This window comes from Micropterus dolomieu, linkage group LG07 (genome assembly GCF_021292245.1).
Source record: "Micropterus dolomieu isolate WLL.071019.BEF.003 ecotype Adirondacks linkage group LG07, ASM2129224v1, whole genome shotgun sequence".
Lineage (NCBI taxonomy): Eukaryota > Metazoa > Chordata > Actinopteri > Centrarchiformes > Centrarchidae > Micropterus > Micropterus dolomieu.
In genome coordinates this window covers 28,829,886-28,853,132 of record NC_060156.1, presented here as the reverse complement: position 1 = coordinate 28,853,132, position 23,247 = coordinate 28,829,886, and the positions used below count along the sequence as shown (strand labels likewise).

The window sequence follows — 23,247 nt, the reverse complement described above, 5'->3', positions numbered from 1 at the left end:
GGAATGGTCCAAAATGAACTCCATCTTGGACAACACGGTCCACGATGATGCAGAGCAGTTGTAGCCTCTGGCTCAAACCCTCGAGGTGTACCAGGGAGCACTTAAAGCTCTCATTTGTGCCACTGGGGTGCACAATACTTCTTGCTGTAACAGCCTCAGTACAATGAAAAGGCACTGATAGCCGTTTCTCTGGACTGTTTCCTCTGTTCCTGTTTGCTAGGCGAAACCTGCCTTGCTAGGGCAGTTTCCTGTGCATAACTTTGTGAATGCACAAGTACATAATTCATTTATATGTAGCTTCAGCTTTTGTTTTGGCTCTCTTAATGAGATACCTATTGATAGCAGCTTGCATTTCATGTCTGTTGTTGAGATGCTATCTTAATTTTTCATCTTTCACCTGCTTTGTTCATCTTGTCTGAGTGTCTGTTAGTAACTGACTGTGTATTTAGTTATCTCTGTGCTTTACATCTTATTTCTCTGGATCTGCTGTCAGTGAATGGACTGTCAAACTGGATGGAGCTGAAGAACTTAAAATAATTCCTTTGCCTTGTAAAAAATAAAAAGTACAAACCTGATGAACAGAAAAGATTGGAAACCATCCATTGTCAACCACTTATCCTGCGTACAGGGTTGCGGGGGGCTGGAGCCAACATCGGGCGAAAGGCAGCGTAAACCCTGGACAGGTTGCCAATCCATGGCAGGGCCACACATAGATAAAAAAACAAGTCACACCTTAGGGTCACCAATTAATCTAATGTCGTTGGATGGTGGGTTTGAACCCGCAGCCTCCTTGCTGTGAGGTGCCAGCGTTAACCACTGTACCACGGTGCCACCCCAGCAACAGAATATCTTACAGACTATGTCAGAGTCTGCAGAGACACTAGGGGTGATGGTGTAGCCACACATGTGTCCTCTAATCTTGTTGATTATCCCTGATGTTGAGCCTTTACATTTTGAGTGTATTTTTGTAAAGGTAACCCTGCATGCAAGGTTTTAGGCAATAGGATTTAGGCAATATATAAGACATATATTACTACCACCCCCTCCCCCGAAACAAAGCAGTCTCTACCAATATTTAACTAATATCATACTCATAACAGTAGCAAGGAGTATGGTTTTCACAAAACATAAAACTTTTCTTAACGCCTACGGTTGAAATAAAAAAAAATAAAGCAAGTTAAATCCTGACTTTTGAACTACTGTTTTTCTGCACATGTATTTAAGAGCAGTATTCAGTAGTTTCACAAAACGAGGCCAAGCATCACTGGCAGTAGCTGCCGGAGTTTCTTTCAGCAAGTTTCACATATTGGGGCAGCTGTGGCTCAGGAGATAGAGCGGGTTGGCCGTTAATCAGAAGGGAGGCGGTTCAATCCCGGCTCCCCCAGGCTACATGTCAAAGTGTCCCTGTGTTCAAGTCAAGCATGGTGCATTCAGTAAGACAGCGTTATTTGGATTAGTAATTATATTAATATCATTGTTATTACTGTGGAAATAGTAATCCGTTACACTACTAGTTACTGAGAAACGTAATATTAACACACGCACCTAACACTGATCAACTAATACCAAATGTTTATGATGCCTGGGACTTCTTGCACTCTGAATACACGGAAGTTATAGATAAACATGAACATCCCTTGAAAACTACCAATGTCAAGGGAAGGCATCTTCCCTGGATAACTTCTGAACTTTTCAGCATTTTCAGGCAGAAAGATAATGCAGGCCACATCCTGCAGACTGGGAAAAGCACAGAGAGTTGAGAAATACAATCAAGCTATGACCAGAAATACCAAAGCCCAAATGAATTTTGGAATAAAATCAAAACTATCTGATAAGACTTTACCCAATCAGATAAGAGTTAATCAGCATGATGCACTTTTAATCACCATTTCTCCTCGACATGTTCTGCCATAATGCCTGATCCATCTATTGGTGGTGATTTTAGCAATGTCACGTCTCCTTCTCTTTCAGAAGAATAAACCCTACCGAGGTTCAGAATGCCATTAATGATCTATGAGTGAATAATGGTCTAGGGTTAGATGGCACTGAAACCAAATTTCATCTACCTTCTTTGGGATATTCTTAACACATCTTTATCTACTTAACTGAAATACCTGCCTTATGGAAATATTCACCTATCTCTCCCTTGCATAAAGGGGGCAATGCACGTAAACCCAACAACATATAGACCTATCTCAATGATTTACTTAACTAAACAATACTATACAAACTGTAAAATTGTCATATTATCTTAATAAACACATCTTATCATCTTTTCAATCTAGCTTTCGATCAAAGCATTTGAAACTATCAAATAATGCTTTGTTAAAACTTACAAAAGACATTTTTCTGTTTCTAACAATTGTAACTTAACACAGTTACAATTTAAATTTGCCTTGATTTGACCACGGTTTTGATCTGGTTGATCATTACTTTCTCTTAGATAAATGTTATTCTGTTTGTCATTCAATGCTTTACTTTGGTTCAGTTCCTACCATCCTAACAGAAAACAATGTGTTATCATACAAGGAAGCAAACCTGATACATTTGTACAACAGCATGGTGGGGGTTCTTTTTTTTTTTAGGGACAAGTCCCTTTGGTGCTGCAGCATAGAATTATGTTTTAGACACTATTTGGTGTCAGTTTAGGGAGAACTATTTCCTTTTTCAATCCGACAATGCCAAAGAGTACATTTTCATCAGTTATCTTTTTACTATAATACTAATATCATTTATATATCTTGTAGAGACAAGCTGAGAAAAGCTATTGAAAGGGCTATTGTGCTGCTTTCACGTAATATCTCATTTATGTCTGTAGACTATAAAAATGTTTTAAAAAATTGTGAATTGTTCACATTGTCAATGATAGCATAGACTTTCAATGAAAAAGACACAACAGTGAGTTGGGAATCAATCACTTTACATGTAAATAGACTGTATCCTAGTTGGATCCTTCATCAGTGCATGTACAAGATAATGTGGACATGTTCCCTTTATATACAGTTAACTCAAGCCCAAGTTCAATTTAAGTTTAGTTTAATTTCAATCAAGGTCAAAAGTAAATAGGCAATGACCCCTTGTGACACAATTTAGGTTACACAGTTATGCTCCAGCTAACACCTTTGTAATAAATTCCTCTACGATGTGTCAGAGCTGAATACATGTCATCTTCATGATGAAAAAATATGAAAACCCAAACTGTTTCTGTGCCTGATCACCAACCACAGTCAGAGGTCTATTATCATGTCAGCCACAGCTTCTCCAGTGGGGGTTTCAGGCAGCTTTACATGTGCCCCTCACTTTGAATGCCTTTCTCTCTCTCTCTCTTTCTCTCTCTCTCCTTCCCTCTCTCTCTCCGTCTCTCCGAGGCTTTCAGAACCGAGACACTCGGTGATGATGGGTTTCTCAGATGGAATTAAAATGTCTCGTCCCACAGCTGTCACCCATGCAAATTGCATTGTCTACAGATTCTATCACTGAGAACAGCCAGCAGGCTGTTTTGTTTGACGCCTTTTTTCTTTTCATTTTTTGTCATGATGTCATTATCTGTGGCACCGCTGCTTCTCTCGTTAATGTTTCAGACAGTCAGCTTTTAATCTCTCTCTCTGTCTGTTTGGCTTCAGGTTTACCGCCACTCCTACATGGCCTCCTACAGTATCTACAATATCCACACACGGTAAGTGTATTTGTTCTCCTCAGCAGTTGCAGTGAGGTAACCAGTGTCGTAAAAAAAACACTTGTCATCAGGGAAAAAACACAACTGTGAGCCACCCTGGTTTGCAAAACTGTACTACAGAGATACTGTCAGTAAAGGCTAAGTGCAATAAAAGTTTTGTTGTCACCTACATGTTGTGACATGCATGAAGAAATGGTGGATGTTTCTCAGTTTGTCTCTGTGTGCCAGCACTTCAGCTGCAGGGGCAGGGGCCCCAGATTGGCTAGATTTCCAAAACATTTGTCCCATATCTGTTGATGCTTTAGGGCAGGGGTTTTCAATGTCTGACACTGTGGGCCCCACTCAGACAAAATTAAGACAACTGCGCCCACCCAACACACATTTTAGTAAATTGGCGCTATTAAACGCCAAATTAGCTATTAGCCGTTCCTGTTTACAATCTACCCATGGATGTACAGACAACTATCAATGGATTACTTTGAGCCTCAAGCACCAAGGTTTTTAAACACAACCACTGCTGCAGCTCCAACTTTTGATCATGTCGAGAAGTGGCCTAATCAGAGGCCCAAACTACAATAACTTACAGTTACTTTTAGAACACCAGCATGCACCAGTCTCTTTCACCTTGTGCAGTATCACTCACATATCTCCCTGCAGCCCCCTCGGGAGGCGTGCCTCGCAGTTTGAAAACCTCTACTGTAGGGAAATGCCCTCAGTTAGTGCTGTCATGCGAATCAATTTAAATTTAGAGATTCATTTATCTAAAAACTAGAAGTTAAAGATAATTTACTTGCTCCATCAAACATATTCTCCATCACCAGTGGCACTCACAAGGGAGCAATTTGGACTATGATAACTCATGAAATTAACCTCTAGCTGCCATTCAGACCTGCACGCATCGCATGCCTGCTCTTTTACAAAGCAACACTATAATATAAAACAAAGACATTTCACAGTCATTGTTTCTAACACAACAAAATAATATGTGATAAACAGACTTGTGTTACTGTCAGGAAAATGTTTGCATTTTTATTATCCACAGTGGGCTTGGCCTAGTGTGACCATCATGTATGTGAGTGCAGGGTCCTGCATCATAAGGCTGATGAGCTGAAAATGTCATCAATGATAAATTAATTTTATGTTCTGTTAAACTCTAAAGGTTGAAGACTAGATTATATCAGCATATAGTCTGCAGCATCCTGCTGCTTAACAGGTGGATCCTAAGAGCATCCTATTACAATCACTGTCCACATCCTGGTCACGAGGACGGGCAGGATTCCCACTACTAATCAGAGAGGATTCAGACTTTGTTTGGCTGATGAGATTAGCCTTTTCAAACACCAGTGTTATTGTAGCAAGCTTTGTGATCAATTCCACAGTTATCTTGCCATTTTGGTGCACATTTATTTTTTGTCTTTGTCATCTCTGTGCTGTTATCAGGCTGCAGGTCTATTACCAACAAGTGGTTGTTAGAATTTGCTCCCCATTGTTGACTAGATCAAAAGAGTGACGCATAGCGTGTGTTATAACGCATGGAAAATGTTATGATTTTAATTCAGATTTAATTTAGCTTGTTGTTTTTTTCAGGGAGGTTTGGGAGCTGGACCCTCCTGAGGTGGTCAACTCAGTCCTGCAATACGCTGCCTGGGGAGTCCAAGGCCAACAACTGGTGAGAAAAACATTCTTCAGCCTTACTTTGGTTGCATTAGCTTTATTAGATTTCAGGATTAGTGAAGATTAAATCATGTACTTTCTTTTTGAGACATTTAGTTATTTTTCTCCTACCTGCTGAAGCTATCAGTTATGCTGTTGTAACGCATGTTTTCTTTTCAAGGATACATTAGTTTAATGAAAACCACATTTTCATTGATACTTTACTGCAATCACTTACGAAGTAATTACAACACACTGAATGAGTTGTAAAAAAACACAAACAGTTGCTTTCCTATACACTATAGGCTCCAACTCCAGCATATTTTTTTGCTGAGTCATTCCAAACGTCCAACAACGTCCAATTCAGAACTTCTGCAGAAGAACAAGATGCAGTATTTGGAAGGCTCTGTGATAGTGAAGCCAACAATACAAATTTATCTTAACCCCTTGACGCCGATTGTCGCGAATTCGCATCACACCACTTCCTTTCAGACTGCAGCCAAGATAGCACATGGATTCCCCCGATGCCTGTTGGTGCATATTTGATACGAACCTAGGAACCTGGTTTCTCATTTATGCCGGTTGTCGCTAATTTGCATCATACCTACACATACCTGAATTTATATCTTTTCTATGTTCTAAAGACAAATTAACAATCTTCACTTAATTTAACATCAGCTTGAAAGCAAATGAAAACACAATTTAAAAAAAATAAAAATTTTAAGCTCCAGGCATGTGGTTGACATTGTGCCATACGAATAGAGATACAAAGTTTCATGGCACTTTTTGGCAACGTGCTTGGAACAGTGTGTGTGTGTAGGAGTGTGTGTGTGTGTGTGTGTGTGTGTGTTTCTGCTTTTACTGCATATGTATTTGAACTGTGAGGACACACACAAAAAAGGCTTTAGTGCAATGTACTTTTATTTCAGAATGATCCACTCTGCTCATAATGTACTCAGGTTCCATTTTTGAGGGAATATAATTAGTATTTTTATTTATCTACACCAAACAGATGGGGAGGCTTTTTGTTGGCAGCTATAGGGCTATAACATAGAAGAGCTGCTTTGTCCATATTCGCAAATTTCAATGTATAATATTTGTGCATAAATGAAACATGACTCCATTAGGAAGTCATCATGGTGATAAGGAGGTGAGAGCTAGACAGATGTGAAGGCTTTCTAGCTCTCGAGGGGCATGTGCAGCGTCATTAGCCAGAAACAATAACACGTGTGTTTTGTGAAACGAGTGTGTAAAGTGAGCCTACTGGCAATTCTTAGGGAATTATGAGTTAGAGGTTTCCATTCATCATGTCTTAAGCAATGCATTGGTCAAACAAAGGGACACCTAACACGAGTTTTATAATTAGGTGTTGTTTTAATGTTTTTGATCATTTGCAAATATACTGTCTATCAGGGGTTTTCAAAGTCTGACACTGTTTTTGTGCCAGAATAGGCCGTGTGCTAAGGCAGGTAAAAAGCTTTTAGGACCCAGAAGCAGACACTTGAACTGGGAAGTTTACTGGTTTATTTATTTATGGAACACATAAAGCATATATCTTACTGTTTTAGAGTCCAATAATCCACGTAAGCAGTCCAACTTCAGTTGGATACCTTGTTTTAACATTTATTTTAACTAGTATGATCAAACAAGGACTGAACAGAAATGAGGACATTATAGACAGATATAAACAAGCAAGGATGGGGGACAAACAGGCGAAACACATCAGGGAAAATCAGGATATAACAGAAAACAAAGCTGGACATGACACAGACAACTTCAAAATAAACAGAAAAACTAAGATAACCAAACCAAACCCTGACATTTTGTGGATTGATGGAAGTTTAATTGAGATGGAGATCATGATATCAGAGTTATCTGATGAATGTGTTTCATGTCAGTGTGTTCAGACTTGACTGAGTTATGACTTCGAGGAGTGCCATTTTTGACACATTTTCCAGCAATTGGAAGTTAAGGGTTTTAGAGTAACTTAATTACCACACCTCACTGCTTCAAACATCTGATGTAAATTAAAAGTGCCATGGATATTACTATAAAGGATGGTATCAGAGTTCTTAAAAAAAACATGTTTAAATCCAACAGACTCAAATAAGTAACAAATGCAAGTCCAATATTTTCTCTCTTTTAGCTCTGTTTTGATCACCACCAGCTCCTGGGGGAAATATCTGTCTCTTTAGTTGCTAAATGCTCCACTTTGCCTATCTGCTGCTGGAAATGAGGTTGATGTGTTCATGAGTGGGTTCATCTATGAGCAGCCCCTTTTATATTACACATAATTGTTTGATCCATTGTTAATTTAAAAATATTGATTTGTGCGGCTTTACAGTAATGCTAAACAGTCATTGCTTGCTGTAATAATTTCTTCTCTCCATACTGCTAGTGAAGTGATCCTTTCTTAGAGGGATGTAAAAGATGGGGCACAAAATCCACAGTCCTCGTTCTGTGAATACATGCATTCTAAAGGTCAGTTGAAGTTAACACGAGGCTTCAACAACGTGAGTTAATAAACTCAATGTTTTTAGTCCATTTTTGTTTTTTTATGAGCCACAGAGAGTGTGGCTAATTCATTATTGGTTTTGGTCGTTTCATGGGAATGGTTGACTATGCCAGCTTTATCCTTGTAAGTTCACATAGCTGAAAAGGAACTACTTTTCATTCAAAAAACAAAGACATTTTCTTTTATTACTGTTTTGACTTAGCGTATGTCCACTAGAGGTAATGGAATTAATCTCAATAACTTCGTGAGTCTTTGTGGTGGTAAAAAACGGAAGAAAAAAACAACAACATCTGATTTCATGATTCTCAGACCCAGATCTCTAAACACTTCCAGCTTCTATGGTTTGATAAAACCTGCAGCAATGTACTCACTCCACAGTTGTAGTAATGACCCCTTCCATTTTAGAATAGAGCTTCATTCTAGCAGGGTCTGCTGATCACATAAGGCCACGCACTTCTGGCTCGCTGAAAAAGCCAAGGAAAGATTCAGTTTACATCTGAAGCAGGCTTTCGTCTGTTTAATGTTGAGAGATGGACTCGTGTGTTTGTTTGACAAACTGGATTTGTACTTTGTGAGATGTGTCAGCTAAGTTCAGCATTGATTTTCATTTCTACAGGGAAATGTAGGTAGCACTGTACATAATGGTCGGTACTACTCTGCCTGGTTCCTGTAATCTATGGTTAATTTAGCATACTTTTAATGGCGCAAAATATAGGCTAAAAAGCCAGGCGCAAGTTGCCCGGGTGGTGTGTGTTTTTTCGGGGGGTTGTTAGATCTTACTGTTGAGGTCTTTAGAGGAAGGAATCACTTGATGACTTACCAACACTGCCATAAACCTTTTATCCTCCCCATACTTGAGCAGATACTGTGTGTATTTAATAGAATAACTGTTAATCCGGTGGATGAGTGCTAAAGTTCCCAAGCCTGAAATCTTCCACATACTTGACAACATTACAGCCATGCACCAATCGTCCAATTGTTATTCCTTACTCTACCACAAAATGTATCATTTAAGTTGTGACTGTGTGTGCTTTATCTCTATAGATCTACATATTTGAAAATAACATCTACTACCAATCAGACGTCAAGAGTAACTCCCTCAGGCTAACATCCTCAGGGAGGGAAGGGGTCATCTTCAATGGGATTGCTGACTGGCTCTATGAAGGTACATATCATCTCATTCCCTCTACTTTTTCATTCAGTCTAACTATCTATGAATCAGGCAGAACTAGCCAGAGCATGCAATTAAAACCCTTTGCTGGGAGTTGTTTGAAGAAACCCTGCCAGAGAATCTCAGTGACAAACAGGAACTTGATGTCAGATAATGAGGTGTTGAGAAACTGCATTACTACAGTGGGATTTAAACATTGCAAAGGTACAAATGATAATATCTAACTTAATTTTCTAAGCGCTGCCAGACTGTCTCATAAATGCTTGTGTTTAGAAACATTACCTTATAAAAGACAGCGATAAAATATTCATAATGTTTGTTCTAGTGCAGATATCTCCCTGCTGGGTCTGAGGAGTCGTTTTATGTGCTTTAAGTAAACACACACTGCACTTAGCGATGTCGGCCAATCTCTCAGGAGAAAAGGAGATTATGTAAATCTTGTAAAAAGGCAAGCGACCGCAGTAACTGCACTGCTGTTTGTATTCTTTGTTTTCTTTTATTCTTAATTATAGTTGTGAAGCATAATAATACAGCAATCAGTGATCGTTGACCCCACAATTATAACTTCATTTAATGCCTCTTTTTGTATATTGGCTCTTTTTTCCACTTTTGTGTGTTTGGGTCTGTGTCTCTTCTTTGAAAACCATGTTTGTGTATCACCATTAAGAACTACATAAGACTAGATTTAAACATTTAAACATGTTAAAGATGTTGTTAAAGCCAATTCAGAGGACTGACCTTTTCACTAGTAGTTACTGTTATCACAATATAGAGATGTTTTCATTGTTAACACAGAATTATTTAGTTGAGTTTCATGCTTCATCTTTACTGTTTAACACTAGAACCGCCAGGGTTTGTTATATACCTATAACCACCATAGCGGGTAAAATTTACCCGGGTAAAATTTACCCGCTATAAATATGATGTGATTTTGTCATTATTTCTGCTACATGTAGCTCCTACACACATTGGCTGTGCATTTCCTATAAACACCATCCCCATATTTCAGGCATTTACAGAATGTTTCTTCTATTTTATTCATTGTCTTCAGCGTGCAGGTAGATCGCTTGCGCTGCGCATCTGTGAAGGGCACGTTCACACGCGGCGGCTCTTTTGATGTCATCCGCTCGCTGCTGTTATAGATGTTATAGCCTAGTTATATTCTAAACACAGCTTGAATTTAAATGTAGCATACAATTTACAAAAAAGACTGACTGTTGTAGTGTTTTATAGGCGGTAATAATAATAGCCTCATAATGTCGGCTAGTTGTTACTGTTCTGCTTGTTTTTTCGGGCATCCAGAGAGTAACACATAGCTACAAAAGTCTGAAAGTCCAAATAAAAGTAGGCTATTTATTTGAACGAAACAGCTATTATCAATTCCAAAATTCATAGATTTTTACCCAACGGAAAAATGTATAGGCCTAATGATGACTTTTACTAAAAAATACACAGCAGTGGAAAAGTTATAGCCAGTCAAAAAGCACACGAGGGAGCCGCACGCTCTCTTGAAGGGACCGCTGAACACACCTCTATCACAGGAAAAATAGGCTACTGCAGCATTAGTTTTGATGTTCATGTAGCAACACAAAACCTATGAGCAGCGGCTTTTATGCATGTTTACTTCATTCAAGTGGATCGCTGTCAGATAATGAGCCGTCAGATGCAGAATCAACCCAGGACACATCGCTCAGCCCCCACCGTCAGAGTCTCCTTCACTCCCTGTGCTGAGCAAGTGTAATGCCTGTAGTGGGAAAGGCGTTACTCATTTTTTAAATCTGGCTTTATATTGACATTTTTTAACAATAGGGGGTGCTACATAACACACTTTTAGGAAAAGTCAAAGACTGGGGGACTTGAATATTATATTGAAACAAAGATACATACGATCGAAAAACAGCTGCCGGTAAATTTGACCTGTTGGCGGATCTAGAGTTAAACCATTTAACCTGTTTCTTTTTTTCTTAATATCATTTACATTTCAAACTCAAGACAGGTTGCAGGTTTAAATTGCATTTTGATGAAAGAATGGAGCTCATCCCGTGTCTCCTTCTAAACAGAGGAGATCCTTCAGAACCATGTGGCACACTGGTGGTCACCTGACGGAGAGAGGTTGGCCTTCCTGGTCCTTAATGACAGTCTGGTGCCCAACATGGCTCTACCTCGCTTCACCGGCATGACATACCCCAAAGGAAAGCAATACCCGTACCCCAAGGTAAACATTGTTAGAAGAACCACATGCAGTAATATCACTGAGCAGTTTATACACTGGATACATGACCATTAGCCATGCTTCTTTATATTGTGAGATAGAGTGAGATGAGAATTAACAATAAACATAAAACAAAAACATGTCCATAGAATAATACAAAAGCAAATATACCCGAGGGCTATATAAAGCATTACCTAGAAAATCGATTCTCCAACTAACTACGGTGTTTTTGCTTTGATAATCTGGTGGTTTATTTTTTTATTTCCCCCATACTGTATTGTGACAATATGATAGCACAGTTTCACATTTTAACAAAGCAGAGAGAGATAATAACAGTAAAAAACAAAAACAGTACTATCCCCTGACAGCAGCTTCACTTGAACAGAATTCAACGCACCACAGTGATCATACACAAAGCCCAGTTTTCACAAAGTAGTTGGCTAGCTACAATAGCTTTGCCCGTCTTTGATTGAAAGCAACACCTGTTCTCTCTGTAGATTGCTCTATAGGGCTCTCTCTTTGCATCATCAGAAGTCGTTTTAGCAAAACAGAGGAAATCCAAGTAGAGTGAGTGCGTCAGGTGGAGTGAAAAAGAAAATTACTACACAGAATCCCAAATTAACTGTATTTAACATCATATATCACGGATCACAACAGTGTTACAATGTCTGAGAAAAAGTTTCTTCTGGATTTGCAGGTAGAAGAATGTTCAAATAAGACTAATGATAGAGTGCAAATGCTAATTCTTTACAAATGTAATTTACAATTGCTTCAGTGAAGTGTTTTTCCAATGCATCATGTATAATCAGCAGTCTTTTTCATGTCTGCTGTTTAGTTTTTCAGATAAAACTCCTAATAATTTCTGCACAACAAACACATGCATACACATCTAAATCACATAAAAAAACACATAAAAATCAATTCATTCCAAATCCCTTCATTGGGCAATACTTTATAAGTCATACTTGCCATTTTGGATGATGTAGCATAAAGCATTTCCCACTGCGTTGATGTGAGGCTTTTGTCTAAAGTCTGGACTGTTGATTCTGCATGCAGGCTGGCCAACCCAACCCGGTGGTGAAGCTCTATGTAGTCAATCTTTACGGGCCGACGCACACGCTGGAGCTCATGCCTCCGGAGACGCTCAAACTACGGTGAGAAGAGCTGCATTTTGTTTGTCAGAGTTTTAAATCAACTGCTGTGCCACTTGAAGATACACTTTTGACATTTTAAATGATACTTTTTCCTTACTAGACATTGCACCTTTAATTGGGAAATCTTGCAAACTGCAGCTTACTGTGCCCCTGCATTGCAGTTACAGTAGCTATAACTTTTCCTTGCAATGAAGATAGCTAACAAACTGAAGGACAAACAATGACCAACAAATCCCAGCCTGCATGTGTCTGGTGAGGAAGTTCTCTATCATTTCACAATGAATGCAGCTGCAGCTGTCATTTAAACATACTAATGACTTTATTTAAAACCATCACCAGCAGTTCTTTCTACTTGTATAAATGTATTTTTTAATGTGCAGGTCTCACACAAGGCCTCACACAAGTCTGTGAAACGTTAACCAATAACATAGAAATTATGTAGCAGCTTGACACTGAAGTAATTTCGTGGCACTGTAAGGACCAGGCAGCTGGGAACCTAACCTGAATCCTTGATCCAGGTTAACTTTCATCTTCAGTAATGTTATTTTTGATTTAACCATGCCCAAAGCCTTCCACTAAACTGCTCAAAATGATCTTGTGACGTACGATACACATAGAAATGGTGTGCTTATAATCCCAGTGGCAGCCTTAAGTATCTGGGGGCTCGTTTCAAGAGCAAATGTGGGGCCCTACCCAACCCCGCGATGGGGCTGGTTAGCACAAAAGCACAACATGACTTTAATCACGAATAATCAGTTTTCTAAAACATTTGCGATCATTTAACATATTTATTTACAGCTGAGAGCTTAAACTTTATTAAACTATTCTAAAATAAATTATGCCAAAGAAATAAGCGTGAAAATTGTGCCAACCAACCCTGCCCCCCATACATAGGAACGCTGACTGCAGTCTGTATAATGATGTCATACTGAATGGTTGAGTGAGATTCATGTTTTTTGTATTAATTTTAATGGCCAGGAGAACTTATATCTAATAGCAAGCAAACTTGAACACATCAACATGATGTATGTCAAAGCAGCCACAGCAGCTACACAGTCAACAACAGGGACCAAAGAGGAAGAGGGAGAGACAGAGCCTGGACCACAGAGAGATGTGACCCACGAGCAGTTCATCATAGTTTATAATAATACAGCGCAGTGACGATCCAGACGTTTCGTAGAGGAGACAAGCTCTGTTAACAGAGACTCCAGCACGCTCCCTCTCCACCTCTCTCTCTCTCGTTGCATCACCTTTTTATCAATTGGTAGTTTTTATAATCCCTGGTTTCATGCCTATGCACATTGAGTGAAATGAGTAAGTTTATTTTCAAAGTGGGTAAATTATTCAGTCCTTGCATGTCGGTTGGGGCTCTTTGGAGGGCAGGGCCTATTGCAATTGAAACGTGTGAAACATAGCTAAGGTCGTCAATGCATATTCTTTTCATGATAACTTCACATCTAATTTCTGAAAAACACATTTTATTTAAATATTACTACAATTCATTATCCTTGGCAGTGTACAGATTGAACTTGAAATAACCAGTGTAATTAAAATGTTTTTCATAGGGAACATTATGTGAGCATGGTGAAGTGGATCAGCAAGACCAAGACATCTGTCAGGTGGTTGAACCGGGCCCAGAACATCTCCATCCTGACTGTGTGTGATACGACCACCGGAGCCTGCGTCACGGTGTGTGTCTGTGTGTATGTGTGTGTGTGTGTGTGTGTGTGTGAGAGAGAGAGAGAGAGAAAGAAAGAGATATTTGCCCTTGGGTTGAAGATTCTATTGTCGGCTAAATATTTAAGTAGAAAACGCAAACTTGTGCAAGGCAACATAATACTCCACCTTTACCTTGTGTAAGGCCAGGGAGTGCTTGATAAACTTTAGTGCAGTGCTCTTTCTAAGGTTTACATTTGATCAAGCAGAGTAACAGTTAAAGACTTACAGTATAATATCTGCTTTGATTTCCAAGGTGGCACTCCTGTTGAGTGTTTGTTCCCTGCACTTGTTTTCTGTCTTCAACTTTTTCATGAGCACTTGTCATTTTTAATCCATTTCCTCTTTATATCTACTAAGTGGTTCAGCTTTGTTGTGAGTTGAAGAGGATCTAAGTAAGAATGGCAAGAATTGTGGCAGGTCTCATTCACGTTAGACAGAAAGCATCGGTACCTTGGGTTTGTGAGATAGTCACTAAACTTTTCAGCAGTTACGCAGAAAAGCATTATTTGCATTGCACAGGCACAGAGCTTACTTTAATTCTAGGAGAGATACAAATGTTTTCAAAGATAACACATGCATCATGCACTGAGCCATGGAAATGTGTAATACGGTCAAATACATCTAGAATGTATTTATTTTATGTAATGCTGCATTGACGTTATATCCTGCAGACTGTAATTACGAACAGTCGAGTTCATGTGAGCTTCTGACTTGTAATTCAGAGTGAGAGATATTATATATTATACAATATATCGCATTTGGCCATTTTTGTTCTTATGTGTTTTGAATGCACTGGGAGTCATTAAAGACAAAAGTGTCTGCCAAACAAAAGCTAAACCTTATTTGTTTGTATCTATTTTGTCTATCTGGTGTGAATTCAGTAGTAAATGCTAGCAGTGGGGTACCACTGTCGGAATAGCAGGAGGTCTTAATGTTCCTTCCATTCTACCAATATTATGTGAATGCAGCATAATGGACATTACTGTTATAAATATTTTGCAAATCAGAATCTACGGTAGCTTCAATAAAATGATAGGACAGCACGTAATTAAATCTCACACAGGCCTGGTCCTAACAGCAGGATTTGAATAAACTCTTAAATAACTATTTATTAAATGAAATGAAGTAGAGAACACACTGCCAGAGGGGGACTAAAGTACAGAGAATATAGGCAGAAGCTAGGTTAGCTTTTGTGACTGACATGTTCCCAGCATGTTAGCTGTAAGCTGGCCAGCTACAGCAGTTCACTAAAAAGCCCTATCTGTTTGAATCTGTTAAACTAATCATATTTTGGCTTGAAGAATTTTTTTCTGAAATCGCAGCACATCTGCTGGAGTAAACTCCTTGGATGACGCACAACAGCATTAACCCTGCAGTTCAACTGTGGGACTCAACAGGCCGCTCTCCAGTTCTCTGCTTCCTGATTTGGTGTGATTTGCACGAACAAACATGCCGCCCAGCCAAGAGGCAGCTTAGCTCGGGCCTGGACACAGCGCCCAGCCAGCCCTGCCAAAACTCTGGCTCCCACTCATGCATATTGGTCTGAAATGAGGGCTCAAACTGGGAATGATGTCCCCAGTGGTGTTTTAAAATAAACAACAAAATAAGGGGTCCATTATGTGACAGATGATTCTGTCTGGAAAATATGCCACTGAAGTGTTATTCCAAAAATAAGTTTTACAAAATATAAAAAATATAACAATTGCTGACATGAAAGAAAAATCATTTTGAGAAAGAATATGAGATGTGTATTGTTTACTATTTCAAAACCTGTGTGCACGCAGTCGAAGTATAACCCAGTACCAAGAAAGAAAAGCTGTAAAGACAAGATGATTTTGATGATCTATGTGAACTAACAGCAGACTGACATTTTGACATCTTTTTCAGAGACATGAAGAAAGCTCTGAGCTCTGGCTTTCCAAGCAGGTAAAGTACTCTCCATTCCACATGTCATAGTTTATGCTTTCCAGTGCTATAATGTCACTTGTTGTCAATCATCTCTCATCTCAGTGTTTCAAATGATGTGACATAAAGGACAAATTTACCAGTTTTCCACCTCATCTCTACGTATTTCTAGGCACATTTCTCATCTCAGTATTCTCTGTATGAAATACTAGTGTTGGGAGGAACGCATTACAAAAGTCCCTTTTTGTTCTAACAGTAATGTGACGTGTTATTAATGAAATCTGGGTAACCTTAGACCTGCGTGCGGCTGTGGCTCAGGAAGTAGAGCAGGTTGTCTGTTAATTGGAAAGTCAGCGGTTCAATCCCCGGCTCGTCTAGGCTGCATGTTGAAGTGTCCTTGGGCAAGATACTGAACCCAGAATCGCTCCTGGTGGCTGTTCCACCAAAGTGTATGAATGTGTGTCAGTGTCGGTTCCTGTTTGAGCACTTACGCTCAGTGTAAGAATGTGTGTGACTGGGGAATGTGATGTAGTGTAAAAGTGGTCGAAAAGACTAGAAAGGTGCTATACAAACATGGAGCATTTACAATCTCAGTAAGGCTTGTTACAACACATTTTAGGCCAAAATTAAGTGTTAAATGTTTTTTTAATAATTCACTAACAAAGCGAAACATTTCGGCACCAGAAAATAAATCTAACAACATAATGTTATTTCCTGTGGCTGAAATTCGATAGTTGAGATAGGTGGGGTGCAAACTACCCTGTCGAAGTGTCAGGAGATTTAAATAACCAATGACGTTATGCTGCTGGAGCTTGTGCGTATATGCACACAACGTCTTTCTTAACGGGGAGAGGATTTATCCTATGTCACCCATCAGCAACCCACCCGCTATTATTCCCAATGATCGTTTTTATGACAAAGACTCAACCGATCCGCGGATATAACTGTGATCTGCACATAGAACCCACCAAGGCACTGAATAATGCGCCCTTTAAATAGCCATGAAGGTAACTAAAAAGTAACAGAAAATGTAGTGTATAGCATTACAATTCAGAGACAGTAATATTATAACATAACTAATTACTCTCAAATGACAGTAACTAGTAATCTATAATGTATTACATTTTGGAAGTAACTTGCCCAACAATGTTCTCTACAGCAGATTAGACTGTGAGACTCTGAAAGCAGGGACTTCATTATCACATGCAGGATTTACAAGCAAAGAATACAGAGCCTTCCTGCAGAGAATATTGTGTATAAGTGCTTTGGGTGGACATGACAAGTTGAAAATCAAAGAAGCGGCCACTTATCGATTGATGTTTTCATTCAGAAACTTGCAGCACATATTGAGCTTTTTTTGTTTTTGCTTTAAGATAACAATTTAAATAACATTTCCTTATCAAGATAGATTTCTGCAAAGCATGACTGCACTGGAGAATTTATTTATATATATTTTTTTATAATCATCAACGTCTTTGTTTGAGTAGTAATGTCAACGGAGCCATGGACATTCAATAACCTGGCCTCAAACCATGACGCTGTGGTTCCATTTAGACAGGGTGAAAAAATATACAAACTTATAATTCTCTGAGTTTTGAATGCAACACTCAATTTATTTATTTTCCAAAGGACAGAGTGCTGTCTCTCAGCTTTGGCAGGTTTTGTTTACTCAGAGAGTGAGGAAGCAGAGGCAGAAGAGAGAGAGGTTCTGGCAGGATTTGATCATATAGCCCTGCAGGCCTACATGTTTGACTATAGCGCTGGGTAATTTGACCACTTCACAATCTTGGCATGCAGAGCTGCTTGTCTTTGTTAAGGCGGTAATCTGTGAGATGCTCATTTACTGACTGTGTGGTTGTGTCAGCACAGACAGGGGGTCCTTAGCTAACGGATTTTTGTGTAAGGCCGTTAAATAAGACCTCATAGATACAGCACACACATCTTGGATATGCCAAAGGCTCATTTTGGGGTAAACTCTCTCCATTTGAAGCCGAATGTGTTTGTGTTACTGAGTGAGAAATTTATACAGGGTGGGCTTCATGAATTTAATCCATGTTCAGTGGTGTTAGAAGTGTTCAGATATGTTACTTGAGCAAAAGTAGCAATACCACAATGTAAAAAGAATGTACTGAAAATAGCAAAAGTAAAATACTCATTATGTAGGCAAGTTGGACCCTGTCATTGTTATATTTTATATATTATTGATAATTTAAGTGTTTTGTGTTATACTCTTGAGTAATATTTTTCACAGCAACACTGTATCATAATTTTACTTATCAAAATATTCAAAGGAACTAGTAACTATAGCTGTCGAGTAACTGTAGTTGAGAAAAAATTGCCCCTAAATTGTAGTGGAGTAAAAGTAAAAAGGATCAGAAGATCGAAACACTCAAGTACATGATCCTCAGAACTGTACTTAAAGGGGAACTCCAACAGTTTAGTTTGGCACTTCCATAACATTGAGGACACAGTTTAAAAAAACCACACTTTCAGATATCCTGACGGTTTACTACCTGGTATGAGTCTAGCTCCCAAACCATTGAATCCTACATTTCCCATGAGGCAACTAGTGGCATCTTTTTCCCTGGCTGCTAATAGTCTGCTCACATTTACAGTTCGTAATGTGGTCTTTCTGTTGTGAATTTTAAATTTAACAAACCAAATCACAGATAACCGGATAACATCTCTAAGACATCACCAGGGTTATTATGTGGGACTTAAAGCTCCAACAGAGCCACAGAACATCCCCATAACGAGCAAATTGATGTTTATGTGTAAATTCAGTGCAGTGCCCCGTTTCAGCATCAGAATCAGAAAGAGCTTTATTGCCAAGTAGTATTTTACACACACGAGAAATTTGATTGAGTGATAAGGTGGTACATGTAGACAAACATACAGTTGACATGAATAAATGTAGAAATATATAAATATGGAATAAACAAATGCAAGTTATATAAGAATAATGTAGAAAAATAATACAAGATCACTTCTGCATTGTTGTAGTTTCCTGTTTTAGCTGCTCTCTTACAGCTTCAGCTTGTGGTAAATAGTCTCATGCCTCAACAGTAGCAAACAGTTGCAGATTCCTACTTTCAGGCTGAAAAAGTGGTTTGAGTGTAAAGGGCCATTCACACATCTCTCATCATCTTCATCCACTTGTCCATGTGGTTGACCCTAAAAGGTAAACATGCTGTCATCGTGCTTTACACCTTTTAAATAAAAATCAGACTTGTTTGAAAAATTTCAGTGGGAAGGGGTTGATGGATCTAGTTAGGTGATAGATGGTGTGGAGTTGATGCATCTGTACTTTTCTGCAGAACCAAGAACCGGTGTTCTCCAAAGATGGCAGCAGATTCTTCTTGACTGTCCCTGTCAAACAAGGAGGACGTGGAGAGTTTCATCACATCGCCATGTTCACCACACAGGTGAAGGTCCAATTTATAGTCAATGTACCAAAGTTTACATACCCAAGGGATCTGTCTATACCTTTTATTCTAACAGGAAGGGTGTTGTGTGTTGCCACAGCTTTAATGGAGCGGCTTTATTTAATGTGCAGCCGAGTGTGTTCTATTAAAAAGTTTAACCAAAAATTGAGGAAATTACTCACAGCAGCCCCAATTTGTCATGTTGTTGTTGAACTGTTAAATTGAGGTGTTACCATAATCAAGAAACATCTTGCAAATTATATATGATACTTTTTTCCACAACAGTCTAGGCACAAAATCCAATAAAAAGAGCCTGTTCTCTTCAACATATCATCATCAAGATACAAAAAACACATCCATATCCAAAGAAAAACATGTTGCATGTTGGATTTCAGTAATGTTTGTAGAGATGAATTGGGTTATTTGAAGGCAGGTTTTTTTTGAGTCATGGATAATTTCTCTTTTTTCATGGTACACACATTTCACTGTATGAGGCATATACTAACAAACCAACCAGTATAGATATTTAAATATTAAAGCTGTGTTCTTGAATGTCCAATGTTCCAAAAAGTCCCATATGACTAGAAAGATGTAATGTGATTGTTTTCTGATCTGCCATTTCTATGGTTAAGGGTAGGGTTTGGTCATGGATTAAAGAACTGTGAAGTCTCAGTTAAGCAGAGGTGGGTAGTAACGAGTTACATTTACTCCGTTACATGTGCTCAAGTAAATGGTACTTGTCAGAGTAGTTTTATTGGATCATACTTTTACTCTTACTTCAGTAGTTTTTTAAGAGAAAAATCAGTAGTTTTACTTGAGTACAGTTTTTGGCTACTCTACCCACCTCTACAGTTAAGGCAAGGTTATGATCGTGCCCAAGATAAAAAGAAATCAGCATTGACATCTGGCACAAGATATGATGTCAACTGGGGTCACTAGTGCCAAATGTCACATTTTGTTGAGCCATTTTGTTGGATAGAAGATGATGGGGAAACAGACTTCGACAAAGCCACTCAACCTTGAAAAGGTACGCTCTGCAAAACAAAGGATCTCCACTTTAAGCTGGTACGAGCAGGATGTAAATGTAGCTTTTTGTAGGCATGTCCCTGTCTGTGCTGTATGTTTACACAAATGTAAACTGTGTATTTTCTCTGTTATTCTGAAATACTTCTTCCAGCGTGCTGAACATTACTTTCATTTTCTGATTGTGTTGTACTTTTGAATCATCCATATTGTTTGTTGTAGCCATATCATACTTGAAATTAGCTTTCAAATGCCAAACATTGGTGCCAAGCCTTGTTTATTCACGTATGACAAATTCAATAGCCGTGCCGATAAATAATTAAGCCCCGTCTACGTCTGCTTAGTCCCTAAGTCTGACACTGTATGCCCAACCATCCACCCGGGCCTCCTCCCTAAAGGTATGTTCAGACTGAACACAAAGCACATTTTACTCAGAGGGTTAATTTGCCCCAAACAGTCAATTTACCATCTGGCACAGTAGCAGCAGTGTGTGCCTGTGTGTGTGTTTCGTATAACAGTTCAGACTCCTTTTAACTATTGTTGCTGTACATTTATTGAGTCATAAGCATACATTAACCTCAATATGCATTGCTGATAACAACATAAATAAGTCTATTTGCAATTGCTTGCATCTTTTCATCAACGTTGTATGCAATCACATCGTATCTATGACTCACTTTGCTCTCAGTCTCAACACACCTTAAGAGTTTTTGCAGAATTAAAACAAAGCAATGCCATTCCCACCTCAGCCTCTAACAGACAAATGTCATTATTCACATGAGGTCCTTGTCAAGAGAACACACACACAGGTGAACATTAAAGACCTATGCTTTGGAACCAATGGCAGATGCAGCTGTTCTTCTGGTATGGACAGTTTCAAATATACAGCGTGCAACTGAGACCTGAGTATACAGAAGCAAAGGAGTTATTAGATGGAGTTTACCCAGTTCAAACAAATCACCAATAATCATCTTCTTTTGTTCCCTCAGTTCAGAGCAGATCAAAATGAAGTCCGACATCTAACATCAGGGAACTGGGAGGTGACCAAGATCATTGCCTATGATGAGAACGCTGACAACCTGTAAGTCTGGCCAGTTTTAGACATACATTTCTTAGAAGAAAAATAAACATGATGCAAAAGCTAGATTCTCTATATTAGCATCTGCTCTGTCCACTGATGAGTCACATTCGAGAGAGTGAACACTCTGTCTTTTCAATCCACCATGGATACCACACTCATACTGTTATTTACCAATTAAATAGATATGAATTCGAATTTAACATGGACATAATGAAGGTCTGTATTTAATGTAGCAATGTGTTTGCTCTTATTGGCTTTTTTTTCCATTGACAGGTATTTTCTCAGCACAGAGGGTTCACCACGAAGACGGCAACTTTACAAGTTTGTTGTGCACTTAGTAATTATACAATATTTGCTGTTGAAAGTCATTGTTCTCAAATTTCTTCAAATGTGCAATAATAAGTTTTTTTAAATGAACATTTGTCATTGCAAGATCTTGGCAATTGACTCTCAAAAGACATTTGAATTAACCTGATATTATTACCAGAGTATTCTCTTTACGTCTACTTTGTATTTCTTTTTAGGCAGACATCCCTGAGCATGCTTGGGAGCACACTTCCTTGTTTACTCTGCTTTAGCACTGCAACCAATGATTATTTTCATCATCATTTAATTCATCTGCCAATTACTGTCTCAATTACTGGTTAATTGTTTTGTCTATAAACTGTCAGAAAATAGTGAATAAAGCAGTAAATCCTCATATTGGAAACAAATTAATTTTCTTTCAATTAACTAATGGATTAATCGAAAAATCACTGCAGCTCTACACTGCTTTGCTACTTTGACTAGCTAAAAGGAAACAACTTTATTTACCTTTATTTTTCTTTCATATTTCACTCATTTTAATAGTTTTTGCCAATTACGTTCTATAGAGGTTTAACCTTGTGAGGTTGGTAATATATTTTAGCTAGATATGTTTTTTTTGTTGGTTTTACTCTTATCAGGGGATTTTGTGGCCCCAATGAAAAGATAATGTAAGTAAAGTAATACCAGCATTACACTGGGTAGCTATCTTTTCGTCATTGTCAATGACAATTGTTGCCTTCCGCTTGTCTTGCTTTTCTAATTTATTTTCTTCTCTCCTCAGTGTTAAAACTGTGGGTCTGTTCCCACGACGGTGTTTGACATGCGAGCTAAATAAAGCTCACTGTCTGTACTTTGATGCTGACATCAGCCCCACAAACCAGCACATTATCCTCCACTGTAAAGGTAGGCCATCAGAACGCCTAATTTAAGGCTCGTCCAGTGTCTGCTCTTAAATCCCTAGTCAAGTCATAGCATTTTCAGCTTCCATAATGTGACATATTTCCAAGTGAAATGGAATAAGGGTGGGATACAATTCTGAGAATGATTTTTAAAAATTGTTCAGGGAATTGATTGTTCAAAAGTGAGCATTAATTTGGAAAGAACTGCAGTATTGACCGGATTACCACCCGCTATACAATTTCAGAGGACTTCACACCCACACCTTCCTCAGCAGAGAGAGAGTTACAGGGGCTCTCAAAAAGTCAAAGTGAAATGCAATTTTACATGATGGGAGGGGTTAGCTAATCACCCCACATCACATACTATAAGAGGTAAGGAGGAGTATAGGAGGAGTCATGGAAAACTATTTTAAAGTTTTACAGAAAGTACAAGGAGTATTTCTCATCTGGGCGGTTCTTGAAATTGCTTGTCTGAAGACAGCACACAGCTAACGGTATCCCTCTATTA

General features: G+C 38.7%; 1 protein-coding gene across 4 annotated transcripts in view; it reads left to right on the top strand.

The window, feature by feature from the left end:
- LOC123974193 (inactive dipeptidyl peptidase 10-like) overlaps positions 1–23,247 on the top strand; it is a 220,028-nt gene that overhangs the window by 183,046 nt on the left and 13,735 nt on the right. For all 4 annotated transcript variants that reach the window (XM_046054725.1, XM_046054726.1, XM_046054727.1 and 1 more), the window contains 11 exons: positions 3,624–3,676; positions 5,264–5,345; positions 8,889–9,009; positions 11,076–11,230; positions 12,284–12,381; positions 13,947–14,070; positions 15,988–16,026; positions 19,323–19,430; positions 21,443–21,534; positions 21,808–21,855; positions 22,622–22,743. In XM_046054725.1, coding sequence (XP_045910681.1) covers positions 3,624–3,676; positions 5,264–5,345; positions 8,889–9,009; positions 11,076–11,230; positions 12,284–12,381; positions 13,947–14,070; positions 15,988–16,026; positions 19,323–19,430; positions 21,443–21,534; positions 21,808–21,855; positions 22,622–22,743 — 1,042 coding nt within the window. The remainder of the gene's footprint in view (positions 1–3,623; positions 3,677–5,263; positions 5,346–8,888; positions 9,010–11,075; positions 11,231–12,283; positions 12,382–13,946; positions 14,071–15,987; positions 16,027–19,322; positions 19,431–21,442; positions 21,535–21,807; positions 21,856–22,621; positions 22,744–23,247) is intronic.